Here is a 13,895-nt window from a genome sequence, read left to right on the forward strand (position 1 = left end):
TGCCCCCTCTGCAGGGGCCCAGGACTTTTCGTGGCAAACCCAAATGGGGATCTGCTCCTGTCGGGGGGCTTTGTGTAAGCCTGGCTGGTAGGGAACAAAGGTAGACGTCGGAGAGGGGCCAGTACAAAAGATGCTGAAGTACATGTAACGTGGCTTTTGAGAGGTGCCTGGAGAGTCGAATCTGTCGACTCCTTTCTGTGAAGCCTAAGCTCACTTGTGTGAATCCCTGTTCCGATTTGACAGCTGCTGCGATTGCAACAACAGCATATCCAGCGCTTGAATTACGGAGTTGGCCTCCAGCAGATTGCTATAGAGAAGATGGACAGGGAAGTAACAGCTTCTCGTGTGAAACAGCAAAGCGTTCTGGTAGCATCTGCTGCAGCTGCGGTTATCAAACATCTGGAGGAGCACGTGCAATGGTAAGGGAGTACGAGAGGGGGAGCAAGGCTTCACTTTCGGGGACTGTGTGAAAGCCAGAGGGTTGCCTTCTTGCCGCACAGCAAGTTCGTGCAGGCTTCTGAAAGATGCTTTTGCTTGGGGCTCTGCTACTTCATGCTCTTCTTCCCGGCTTAATACTCTTGAGGCCTGATCCAGGCCTATTGTTACCCAGGCCTATTGGCCTTGAAAAGGAGTTGGATATGCTTTTCTTCGATCCGGGAAGAACGGGATACATAAGGCCTGAAGGCCCAGTTGCTTGACAACTTAAAGCGAGACATATTGTTCAAAGGGAATGGAAAACAGAGACTGCTAAATTATGGAACTTAAAGGATTGTTTGTTACCTTTCCTGATTGTATAGGCATATTTGCATTTAGTATGTAAAGCGATGTTCTGTATATTTAGGATGTTTGATGTTCGTGTGTACTTGGTGGTGGAGCATAGACTCCCCACACACCCAGCACTGTTTACTTGCCTTTTATACATTTTATACCTTTTATACCTTTATAGTTTTTATACCTTTTATAAATATTTGTTTTATCAATATTACAAAATTCAGATTGAGACTTCATTTATAACGTATGTAATAAATTATATTAATCTCCCTATGTTGAGTCTATTTTGCTTGTGACAATAACTGAGCTGTCTCCCTGTCCTTAACTCAGCCCTTGAGCCCTTTCCATGATGTTTTCTTCCCTTCCTCAGATGGAGAGTGAGAGCTATGCTCTCAGCTGCACAGCAAGGTAAAATCACCACACATCATCAGGAGAATCACATAACGTAGGGCTACAGGTACAGCCGAATTCTTTCCAAATAGAATATGAGGGTTATTGATTCCCCAAATAAACACAGCACTTACAGGGTAACCAGATGTCATACTTTTTTCCAAATGTGGAGGCTAGAAGTAAGTGGTATAAGAGACGTTTCAGAATGAGGTAAACACGCTACACAAGCTATATACTGAAATAAAAATTCTAACAGTGATTCAGCCATATTATGAAATTACTTCAAATTAAACAGAAAGAAAAATATGCTTACAAAAATCTAAAAATAAATCTAGGTTGACCCTAACAGCAAATTGTAAATTTAACTCATTCAAAAGGAGTATTTCCTACTGCGGTTTTTTTTTTTTGGAAACATAGCCAGACCAAAGCACAACTTGAAATAGCTTCACTGCTATTCCCATGGCACTTCTTCATGGTTCCTTCTAAAACACCTGCTCAACCTCAGCTTATCTCCTTGAGTTTAAATCTGAATTAAGACTGATACCGTACACATAATGTCACAACACTCCAGTGGACTCTACTTCCAACCCAGACTTCAGCTTTATTTGCACAAGTGGGCATTCTGAAACAACGTCTGTTCAGAACAGACAGCTCTTTAATGGTTTATGTCAAAGACCTCAATTTTAAGCCCTTTGAAAACTCAGAATTCAGAGTATTTTTATGATGCACATATTTTTATTCAGAATGTGTTCTTGCAGGTTCACACATTTTAATATTCCCTTCTATCAGTGCAGTTCCCAGAAATAATTCCTGTCAGGCAACACGGTTTTCTGAAGATAGTATTTTCCACCTTCATAGCATTTTCAATAAATTCTATAGATCAGATTACAATAAAGTGCACATATTCCTCTGTGATACAGGCAACAAAGCTGTGGACTGAAAAAATAAGTCATACTGCAAGTTGAAAAGACACATACACACACAAAAAAAAACTTGCTGTGGCCATTTAGCACCCCACAATTAAGTTGTCCCACTAAGTACAACCAGAAATATATATATTTGTAAATGTCTGTTATCTTAAAAAAACAAACAAACAACAACAAAAAAAAAACAACTTATATTTTAAAATAATGGTTCATTTTTAATTAGACTCTGAAAAAAAAATAAAAATCATTAATTCATATAAGTCTTGAAGCCTACAGCTTTCCCCAAGGCTGGCAGTCTGCCTTGACAACTTGTATTACGTATTTTACCCTTTGGATCCAGGCTTCAAGCTTGCAAAAGCTTTGGAGTTCTTCAGGGAATGCGAAATTTCATTGAGAAAAGAAATAAAATGAGAGTCCCTTTCTGACTTCTTAGACTCAAAAATGACTACGATGGTAAAATGAGGTTCGGGGCGAGTCAGAAAGTATGTGCTTTGGACTTTGTCATCGTAGAAGTGAACAACCTTCTCCAAGCTGTTGAGGTCAGAGGTTCTGTCAGTCATAATCATGATTACGTTGGGCCAGTGCATCACAGGCCTGTCGCTGGGCAGAGACACCACTGCGGGGTACTGATCCACTCCTTTGGGGGCTTCCCTGTAAGAATGGGGATGATGATAACCGTGTCCCTGAAAACTCTCCGATCCACGATTGTCAAAAATCAAGGAAACGTTGACAGCATCATATTTCCGAATGAAACTGGAAATTTTCCCAAAGTAATCAGGATTTGTCTTTGCAGTCAACGTTTTCATTTCAGATGCTGTTGTTTGTCGACTAAGGGCCTCGTGAAAGTAAAAGCTAAACTTGGCAAGGAGAATGTTTTTGAGTTTCATCAGCCAGAGGAAGAGGTGTGGAGGTTGTACTGCTTTTTGAGACTGCCCTCCAAACAGATGCTTCTTGGTCTCTCGCTGTTTCTCAAAAATTTGGCCCCACGTCTGTAGTTTTGTGTGAGCGCTGTGCAAGTTGACCAGGGATGGCAGGAACTTCCACTCTGAGATCTGAGCCTGAGCCTTTAAGAGATGTGCGAGCACATCTACTTCCAGCTGGAAACTGCTTTCAAGAGGACTGAGGATTGGATGATGAAATCTAGAAAACACAACGGTATTCGAGACATGAGAACTGCTGTACACAGCAGTGAAATTACCAGCTAATGTTTGTCAATTCACATACAGAACACCACACAACGGAGGCTACAGTGTAACACACAAAAAAATCACCTTGTAAGTTTAAAAACTCCTCTTTTAACGCAACTAGGACAAACATTTTAATAAACATACAGCACTTCATATTTAACAAAAGCAACCATCAGGCCTTTATCAACGCAAGGGAATACTCTTTGACCAGCCCAAGAAAAGGCAACAGTTATCTTGATCCACAAGCTACCATAGTGCCACTCCTCTTTAAAATCAGATCTAAGAATTTTTTAAGAAAGAATTCAGATTTTTTTTCTTTAAATTTTTCTTCCAATTTGAAATCCCTTCTAGTGGCAGTATGTCTTGATAGTCATAGAATAGTGCTAAGATATTAAGTTAAAACAAAAAGCTATCTTACGTTATAAATTCAATGTGTATGTAGAGAAGCTATGAGGAAACCAAACTGACTTTTATTCTTTTCTTTTTAATTCACAATAAAAATGTGATGGGAAATTAGTCAATAGAATCACAATTGACTGTATTTACCAATGAACCCGGTCCCAAATTTTGAATGTTAGTGTGCTTAGAGCAATAAAGGAGAAAAAACATTTGGCAGGACTTCGTAATATCACAACAAAGATGCTCTAACAATCATTTTTTTCCTCTCTAAAAATCCAGGACAAGATCAGCTCTGAAATTCACAGAAAAAAATCTCATCTACAAGGTAGAAGTGTCACTGTACATCTTGTTCACTGGAGTGACCCTACCATTCAAACAAGTCTCAGTGGAATTTGAATAGATCCATTCTATGGGTTTCTTTCCCACCTCGTTTTCTTCACATCTTATCCAAAAATTGTGTGATCTTAAAAATATTTTCAAGTGTCCCTTTTTTTCTCAACAGACACAACACATATGTTGAAAGGATTTGCTTTTAAGATGCAAGTCCAGGTTTATTGGAAGGAAGTGAAATGCTGGATGTGGTGGAACAACTGACGCAGCATTTTCTGCAAAAAGGCTCAGTTGGGGGACCTGCCAGCTTCTGTACACAATGTATGTCAGCAGCCAACACGTCCTTCTGCTGTAGCAGTGATCCAGTGTTTACCAACTACTCTGGTGGGTTGAAAAGTCCAGAGCATGTTTGAATTTCTTTAAACAAATAAGGGTCAATTAGAAATAATATTCCCGTAATAGCCAACACTACATTTTTTTCAATGGTTTAGGTATTCAGCAGAAAAGAAAAAGAAAAGTTTTGTCGTCATGTATTAGAAGGGAGGAGAAGCACTATGCAACATTATTTATTCCAGATATTCCCACAGTCAGACTAAGCTTATTCTTCAACCTTAAAACCAATTAAAAAACTCGCTGCCGTGTCTCCTGGATTAATGTTTTGATGTACGGCTTCCCACTTCCACTTTCCTTCATGGCTCATTGCTATTTCCATGTTTCGCTGCACGGCAGGAGTTGCTAAACTGTTTTAATCCAAAAATATGCTTCTCAGCCACAGCTGAGAAGCCTGATATGGTTGCAGAGGAAACAGGAAAGTTAACTACAGCAGATAGTCTGAGTACATAACCTAATACAGAAGCACCTGACTGAGCTCGGTATCACTTAAAACAGATGGGCTTTTGCGCTATTTCGGTAAGCCAGAGTGTTAAGAACTTAACTACACATTGGAAATTTGATTCTTCCCCCAATGGTTCTTGAAAGCGGAGGGATGATAGATTTGTTTTGCAGACCATAAACAAGTCACATCATTCTTCATTTCCTTCTAGAGAACACAGATACATACAGATCTGCAAAAAGCTGACTAGATGAAGAGCATTTAACACTTCAGAACAATTACATCAAGATAGTTTACTATTTACTTATTCACTCCTCACTAGGTGTTTAAAGGCTCCTGCTTCTGATGCTGTTTTCATTAGTGCAGTTAAATTATCCCTTTCTTTCAGAAATACTCTGTACATTATTGGGGAGAGCCAAATGACTGAAATAGCTCTAGCAGCCTCTTAGGGTGTCTTTATCATAAAGATTGCTCCTTATCCCCAAGCAAGATCATCACTATTTTCCCAAGGAGACATTTCTCATTTCCTATTATTTCTTCCTTATTTCTTATTATTAATAGTGCATTAGAAGCACAAATGCATCTCTGAGACTCAGTTTTGATTTCCAGATTTTTAAACAGTGCTGTTGACTAAGCACACACTCAGAACAAGTGATAATAACCAGCGTACATCGTAAAGCAACTTTGCAACAAGCATACCTTCCTTTACTCTTCTACTGTCTGTCTTACCAAGGAAAAAAAAAAAAGCAGTTTCATTCTTCCTTGGACGGACTGCTCTGATATTGTGAATGCTTACAAGCTGAGAATCACCAAAAAGGACTAGTAAGATGACAGACTGGCTCTGACTTTCACATAGCAAAACTACACTACAATTCCCTTAAATTATTCCTAAAATTAAGGGAGCCAGCTGCAGTGCTTAGATTTTGAATGTCAGAAAACAGCACCAAGTTATCTTTATTTTTTTACACTTACTTTAAAAATCCTAGCTGTATAAATAAAACCTCAGAACATTCCCCTGAAACGTCCTCTTTGATATTATTTCACTAACAGAGATTTAAAACAATCCAGCTCCATTTGGAAACTATTTTCCAACCACAGATACCTTGCTTTACTTTTAAAATCAAGAATTGGCCTCTTAGTCTGTTGTTGGGTCATTCAAGACTTCTCTTGTTTTTACACTGAATCACTTGCAAGGATCACAATTTAGATCTGCTCATCAGAGTTTAGATCACATTTAGATCTACTCATTTACTCATCCCAGTGATTTAAAGACATCCTGGGGTTCTTGTAAAAGGAAGTATTAAATCTTAACTTCAAGAAACCACAAATGCAGGGACCAAAGACTCAAAAGTGGTCTTTCTGCTGGCTCCAATAGCTCAAGAGAAGGGATAACAATGCCATCAAACCCCTCCATCTAGGCCAAAAAAAAAATAATCTGTAGAATTAATTTGAAAATTTCCTAGAGACAGGCATATGGAGTCTAATACATGGCTTTTAGAATAAAACAGACATATTCTTGACTAAAACTGGCACAGAAATATCTGTTATATTTCTACACTAATTTTACTGAAGCCCATATGAAATTAAGTCTTGTTTCCCCTCCACACACTCCTAATAAAAAAAAGAATTCTTGTACTTTTTCCATGAGGAAAATGATTCTCCCTTTCTGCTGAGCGTGAATTAGGAATTGGTAAGATCATTTCTATAACATGCTGCATAGATTAGGGGTTGGGGCATCTAATTGTCTTATTTTAAGCCCTCAGCTCATGTTTGCACACCGCTCCCCAACGCTCACATCGTGTGTGAATTCACGCAGGGGGCCGCACTGCTCAGCAATCAAAGGAGAGCAAAACCTTCAGGCTTGCTTTGAACCTCAACACCATTTATTACAAAACATGGCTGAGTACTTACTGTCAGCAAACAAGCACTGACCTTGAGCTGTATTTCTTTAAGATGGATTCCAAAATGTTTACCAGTTCCTCAGAGTTAATGAACTTTTGGGTGCTGAGCGTGTACATTTTTTCATAGAAGTCAGCAATTTCCATCCGAGCCTGAACAAAAAAACAGAGCTGTTCAGACAGGTGAGAAAGCAGCTCTTCCAAGTGAGGAGCTGTTCCTCCTAGTGCATTGCGACCCGTCGCCACCACCTTCTTCAGCTCATTGTGCAGGGATGTGTAGATGGTTCGGATGGAGTCCTTTCGGCTGAAGAATGACTGACCACCTGTTCAGATAAATAGGGAGGTATTACCAAAATCCAGGGACAGCAGAGATAGACAGCAGTACTGGAAAAAATAAAACCGTGCTTGTTTTTCCCCAGGTGTTCCCAAGCTTTATTTGATCACACCATTTTTCATCAAGAAATAAATTTCAGCGTGTTGTTTTGCGAGTGCCTGAGCTGCATGTAGCAGAAAGTCAGAAGCACTCTACCTGATCTGATGCAAGTCACGCTTGTCCTTATTCCTTATTTCAGCAGCCAGCGACTGCTGCAAGATTTCTTTAACCCCTTCACATTGGCCTTAACTACGGTGTGACCTTTTTGATACCAAGGGGTTCGGTAATTTTGCTACTATGCTACATAACCTGGAAGTGGAGTTACCTGTGCAAGTCAGGAGAATCAAGTCATTGAGAAATGTTAATAGGCTCCACTGCTGTTAATAGCTCTAGATCTCTTGAAGAGAATTCCCCCAACAATACCACTTGAAACGTCAAACACTCAGACTTACAAAACCAGATGTTTCCAGTCCCTACACCATCTAATATAAGCCAGAATTCAAAGGCAAAACAATCATAGCTTATCTCAGCAGGACCACAGCACAGGTTAATGCGTAACTAAAACTGAGAAAAAAAGGTCAGGGCTTCTTTCTACCTGCTCGATGCTATGAGGAATTAAAAAAAAATTAAAAGTGGCCATCAGGCTCATGGTTTTTATTTAACTGTCTGCAATTTTTTTCACATATACTGTTCAAAAGTAACCTTAGCAATTTGAGGCAGAAAAGCACAGGATTGGTTCTGGTGGATAAACAGCTGGCTTTCCAAGGCAAGAACTGCCCCCAGGTCATGGCAGAGCAGCAATCACCCATTGCTGTTGTCTAGGAAGTTTGTAAGTGTTATACATGGAGTGGTAATTCGTGTTGAGAAAATGGTTGATATTAATAAAGAAGGGGGAGATTTGGGAGTGTGGCCATGGGGGTCAGAAAGTCCAGGGGTTGATGGTAACATCAAACTCTTAACAATGAGGCCATCAGGAATATAAAAGAGTTAAGAGGGGACAAAGAAGGGTGATTCAGGAGACTCCATGCAGTCTCAGCTTTCTTGTTCTCCAGCCGTTAAGGCATGGATGTTTCTGGGTGTTTGCTGTTGTTGTTACAGTCCAAGTTGTTTGACCAATGGAAAGTTGTTTTGAAAAGAACTGCTGTGGGGAGAAGGGTATAAGAGGGGAGCCTGCCCTCAAGATAAAAAAAAAGGCAACACGATGAAGTTACATCAATAAAGAAGCAGGAAAAAGGAGTGAAGAGGAGCAGGCTGGCAGAATGGAGGCCAGGACAGGAACAGGCACATTGATTGCCTCATGAAGATAGGTTCGGCCAAACTCAGCAAACTGCTCAGAGAAGCTCGTACAGAAAGTCGCTGGAAACAGGTGCACTGGAGCTGGAGAGAAGCTCGAGCTGAGAGAAGCGGAGCCATGCACACAGCTGCCCCTCACTGGTAAGCAGTTGCACATTATGGGGAATCACACGTCCTTAGGAACAAAGACTGTCCTGGTTAACCTTACAGCTTATTCTCCTTATTAACAATCGGACAGTTTATGGTCCTGAAATATGGGACCAAATTGAGGTCAAGGTGTGGGACTCTGCAACTAAAAACGACAAGGTTGCAGGGGGATTGCTCGGCACCTGGCGAGTAGTCTCTGAGGCCTTAAAGAGCCCTGTGGGACCGCAGTCACAAACGTGTGGCTTGCCAGACAGTGAGGGAGCTGCGGGCTCCTTTACTGATCCGACTGCTACGCCACGGGCCCCTCTGCTGCCACAGCCATCGAAGGCCTTTGCTGTTCTGCCCCCTGCTGACCTGGACGTGCCTTTGGACCCAGGCCTATTGGCCTTGAAAAGGAGCTGGATATGCTTTTCTTTGATCCGGGAAGAACGGGATACATAAGGCCTGAAGGCCCAGTTGCTTGACAACTTAAAGCGAGACATATTGTTCAAAGGGAATGGAAAATGGAGACTGTTAAGTCATGGAACTTAAAGGATTGTTTGTTACCTTTCCTGATTGTATAGGCATACTCGGGTTTAGTACGTAAAGCGATGTTCTGTATATTTAGGATGTTTGATGTTCATGTGTGCGTGTTGGTGGAGCACAGACTCCCCACACACCCAGCACTGTTTACTTGCCTTTTATGCCTTTTATAAGTATAAATATTACAAAATTCAGACTGAGTTGAGACTTCATTTATAACACTTTTATAAATATTACTAAATTCAGATTGCGACGAGACTTCGTTTATAACATAAACGAGTAGCTCTTGTCGTTTTATCATTTTTTTTTCCTTCCTGCTAGCACCAAATTCGCTTTTTAAAGCCAGCTGTGCGGATTTTCCTTGCCTGCAAGGTTCTCTCAGCGCAGGTTCACGCTGGCCACCCCTTCGCTACCAACACCGAGGCTGAACTTTATGGCCAGGCAGGCTCCCCTCCCCCGGCCAGCGCTGCGGGACCCCCGGCTTTCAGTGCCCGCGCACAAACCCGAGTCATCTGCCGAATCGCCCAGCAGCTTTGCAGCCCCCCGCCCAACACAGGAGCTCTGGGGAGCCCCCCGCCTGCCACCCCCCGCGGGCGGTACCTAGCTTCTGCCCGAGGAAGGCCATGCTGTGGTACGCCTTCTCGGCCGCCGCCAGGTGCCCCAGCGCCGCCAGCAGGGCCAGCCAGCTGCCGCCCGCGCTCCTGTTGCCCTCGCGCTCCTTCTCCACGTTGTCCTTGGCCTTGTCGTACGAGAAGATGCCGAGGTGCGAGAAGAACGTCTCCAGCACCGCCTGCTCCACCGGCACCGGCGCGCCCAGCGCGATCGCCTCCCCCATCCCGCACCCGCACCCCCGCCCGGTGCTCCCGGCCCCGGCCCCGGCCGCTTCCTCCCGCCCGCCCCTTCCGCATCCCCCGCTCCGCCCAGCGCCCGGCCTGTCGGGCACTGCAGCTCCCCGAGCAGGCGCTGGGCGGACTCTTCTAACCCAGACGATTCTCTGATGCCCACCCCCTTCCACCGCATTAACCCCACGTGGAGGTAACGGGCAGCTCTTCCCCACCTCCAGCCGCACCCCTCCGCCACCCCCACAACAGCACCGCCCTCCCTTTCCCCTAGCCCCTCTTCCCCTCGTGCTCTGCCGGCAGCTTGTAGGAAACAGAAGGAAAGGGGCTCCGGGGAAGGAAGGGGAAAAAAAAAACAACACTGGGGAGTTTTTCCAAAGAAAAGCAGGAGTCAGAGGTTCAAATCTGTCTTTATTACAACACGGAGCCAACAGCACGTTTTTGCATTTAGAAAAATGTGTTTGGTCTCTTGGTGGTGAAACGGGGCTTGTGCTGCTGACGCAGAACTCTGTGCGGCAGAGGGAACTTGATCTTCGAATCCTGCAAGAAAAATATTTGTGTTAGTTGAGAAGTTAGATGAACACCAAAAACAGTTTGCAACAAATAACTGGGTTATAATTCAGCAGGTCATTCATGTAATGCATCCATAGGTTAGATACACTGCATAGGAGGTAATGGATGCGACTGTTTTATGGTTCTTTCTGAACAAAAAAGCCCATTTAAGGCAAATTCCCTGTAATATAATATGCATTTATTTGGAGTACTCTGTAAGGCCTGATCACAGCATACGGTAACTGCAAAGCTATGCCTGCCAGTTCAGTCCCCTCCCCACATATCCCCACAAAACAAACCCATACCAGACAACAAAGCCCCCCCCAGCCCGATATTGAATTGGGACCCAGCAGGTGCCACAGTTTCACTTCACTCACATGGAACTGCTTGACTGCCGGCCTACGGCACTTGCTCGCAGCGATTTCCTCCACCTTCATGATCTGAATAGAGTGAGCACGGGCACGGTGACGGGCTCCCATATCACGGTCTGTAACGAGAGAACCCATTAAAATAAATCTTCACACATTCTCAGTTCAGAATCTTACCAGCATCCTTCCAGGAAATATGAATGTCACCCACAACCTCTAAAATGCCTGGTTAACTCTGCTTCATCACTTTATTTCCACCATCTAGAGCAACAGCAGAACTGTTCATCAGAGAACCAAAGTGCAGCAGCCAATTCCACCTGGAAGTCGTAACAGAATGTCCCTCTCCAAGAGAATACCATCTTACTGCTCTTGCCTGATTTCAAGGAGTTACAAACTTGCAGAAAAGTCTATATGGGACTTCCCCCCACACAAAAAAAAATGTAATTCAGAATCAACAATGAAACGCAATTATTGGGAAAATGGGTTTTTCTAAAAATCCTCAAGTGATACAGTCAGGGATTGTTACTTAGCCCACATGATTTGCCTTACGGAACAGGAGGGTCTGTACATAAGCTGCCTGAAAACTCCTCCCTGTGGCAGTCACACTGCCTTAAGATCGTGATGTCCATAGCTCATTTTACAAGACAGGCCTATTGCAGTACCGTGCTCACAGTGTCCCCCATGAAGACCTAACCTACTAAACCTTCATCTGCTACAATATTATTGAGCATGCAGCTTTCAAAGTCATTGTGCTATGACAAATCAAGCTCTCAGACTGCTTAAGCAAGCTTTTGGGATGTTCGTTAACTTGCAAGGTAATGTAGGACCTTAAGTTTCACTTCCAAGAGCACCTCAGCACTTGAAAGGCGACAAGATACATATGCTATCTGCACACATTGCAAGAACATCATTACCAAGAACAACGCTCTTTGGGTTTTTGTGTGCAGTTTGTGGCATTTTGAACGCTTCCAGATTCAACTGTCAATAGCATCGGCTATACAAATGGTCTGTCCCTCAAATACTTCATATAGCAGGAACCTGGAGAACCCGACAGAAATAATCTCCCCACATGAACTAGGAAGATAAACTCGACCATTTCAAAACACTACATATAGTAAAATAAACTTATATAGCACCTTAAAGGTTATGAAACCGTTGCCCTGTGCAGCAAAATTTTTTACTGGAATTACAGAAAGTCACACTAAGGGGAAATATTTTCAAGTTAGAGAAAACGTATCATCAGTAAGGGAGCACAAACATCTGCAGACTTCTCCAGCCACTTCACAATCTGGATTCCGAGTGTTTCGGTTACTGTGGATGAAGACAGCGCTCTCACCTAGCCTTCACACCCAATTTAAGATCTGAGCTTGTGTTATGTACAGGTCCTACCATTCTGTACCTCCAGCAGCTACACATACTTACAGCACTGAGTGACAGCACCCGCAGTGGTCAGATCCCTGTACTCCCTGTACATGTTGTGAGTTCCACTGCGGGAGTCATAGCGCAACCAAATGCCAAAGTTCTTTACTCGCAGGGGGGACTTCTCATACACCTGGAATTAGACAAGAGCATAAAAGAAGTTAAAAAAAAACAACATCGTTTGTGTTTCACCACTTAATTATATTAAAGCTCTTATGAGAGCACTGTAGAAAGTTCTTCTGTCAAACAACATTTGGTCTCTTTTCCCACACCAACGTGGCGGCAGTCAAACCTTAACGGCTCAGTGTGAAATTACTAGACTTCAGCTCTACATCGCAGCAAAAATAAGTAAAAAAGAACACCCTTTAAACAGTAAGATATATACACCCAGATATCGATTTTTGCAAGGATTGTGAAGTCCATGTAACTCTTAAGAGGCACATGCCACAATGAAAAAGTGTGAAACCCAGGGAACAGCAGTGAATGATATAATTCATCATATGTTTAAAATATTAAGTTAATGGGATTTTGTTTTAAGCTCCCTGGATATGAATTACCACTTTGAAAAAGTGAATTTGTTGCTCATCTTCACAACAAATTGAAGATGAATTTTAACTTTGCCCCCCCCCCCCCCCCCCCAGCGCTTCATATAAATTCCTTCTATGTATACCAGCTGGCACTCCCCAGAAGCCTCCCAGATTATCAGGTCTTCCAGCGCGCACCTGTCCGCAGTACACGATCTCTCCCGAAGACTTCTTCATCTTCTTCAGCTGGGACACGAAGTACCAGAACCGGGACTTGGCAACCACGTGGTTGGGGGCGAAGATCCGCATGCGGTACAGCGGAGGAGTGGCGCATTTCGGCGTCGGCAGGCACCGCCCGACCACCTTGTACTCTCGCAGCTGTGGGCAGACGCAGGGCGAGGCGTGAGCGGCCCGCTGCCCGCCCGCCCCGGCCCCGGCCCCGGGCCCGTCCCCGCCGCGGCCTCCTCAGGCGCCGCCGCCATCTTGGCCGCTCGGCTCCCTGCAGGGCCGCGCGCGGAGCGCCCCAACCCGCGGCACCGCGCTGCCAAAGGCCGCCTCGACCCCAGATCTTGATCCCAATTCCAATCCCAGTCCTAATCCCGACCCCGATCCTAATCCTAATCCCGCCGCGGCCGCACTCACGGTGCCCGACGCCTTCATGGTGCCGCCGCCCGCCGGAAAGGAAGGGGCCGCGCGCGGCGCCTCCTCACCTCAGCCGCCGGCCCCGCCCCCCGCCTCGCCTCGCAGCCCGATTGGCTCAGGCAGCCGTCAATCACCGCCGTGCGCTGGGAGCCCGCGTGGCCGCCCGGGGCCTTCCTTACGCTATTCACAGAACGCGTTACGCCGGCGGTAACCGCGGCAACCGCCTGACCGCCGGGGGAGGGAGGGGGTTGCGGGCCTCGTCCTTGGCCTCGGGGGGGTGCGGGTGTCCGGGCTTGATGCCGGTGGCTGCCCGGCGCGGTGCGGCCGTGCCGTGCCCTGCTCCCCGCCTCACGGCCGGTAACCTGCCATGTAACACGTACCCCACCGCGCGGCGGGACTACCTCTCCCAGGGTGCTTGGCAGCGGGACTACAGCTCCCAGCGTGCCCCGCGGCGCGGCAGGCTGTGTCTGCCGGCCGGCGCGC

The 13,895-nt window shown here is 44.8% G+C and overlaps 2 protein-coding genes and 1 non-coding gene across 4 annotated transcripts; all 3 read right to left on the reverse strand.

Moving 5' to 3' along the window:
• Nucleotides 1-2,288: 2,288 nt before the first annotated feature.
• Nucleotides 2,289-9,903, reverse strand: C1H12orf66 (chromosome 1 C12orf66 homolog). Of its 2 annotated transcripts, XM_032207998.1 has the most exons (4): nucleotides 9,669-9,903; nucleotides 6,983-7,056; nucleotides 6,768-6,904; nucleotides 2,289-3,227 (listed from the first exon to the last, which is right to left on the reverse strand). In XM_032207998.1, exons 1-4 carry the CDS (start codon nucleotides 9,901-9,903, stop codon nucleotides 2,411-2,413), a joined length of 1,263 nt encoding a protein of 420 aa, XP_032063889.1. In that variant the 3' UTR covers nucleotides 2,289-2,410. The 2 variants fall into 2 exon arrangements, with proteins under 2 accessions (XP_032063889.1, XP_032063888.1); XM_032207997.1 differs by having other exon boundaries at nucleotides 6,768-7,056.
• A 395-nt stretch (nucleotides 9,904-10,298) lies between these two features.
• On the reverse strand, nucleotides 10,299-13,497 carry RPL18A (ribosomal protein L18a). The gene is made up of 5 exons (XM_032208100.1): nucleotides 13,413-13,497; nucleotides 12,969-13,148; nucleotides 12,250-12,379; nucleotides 10,837-10,946; nucleotides 10,299-10,447 (listed from the first exon to the last, which is right to left on the reverse strand). Exons 1-5 carry the CDS (start codon nucleotides 13,428-13,430, stop codon nucleotides 10,355-10,357), a joined length of 531 nt encoding a protein of 176 aa, XP_032063991.1. The 5' UTR covers nucleotides 13,431-13,497; the 3' UTR covers nucleotides 10,299-10,354.
• On the reverse strand, nucleotides 11,644-11,775 carry LOC116485230. Its single transcript, XR_004252830.1, has one exon. It is a non-coding gene; the product is annotated as a small nucleolar RNA SNORA68 (small nucleolar RNA).
• Nucleotides 13,498-13,895: the final 398 nt, after the last annotated feature.

The sequence above is a fragment of the Aythya fuligula genome, chromosome 1, assembly GCF_009819795.1.
Source record: "Aythya fuligula isolate bAytFul2 chromosome 1, bAytFul2.pri, whole genome shotgun sequence".
NCBI lineage: Eukaryota > Metazoa > Chordata > Aves > Anseriformes > Anatidae > Aythya > Aythya fuligula.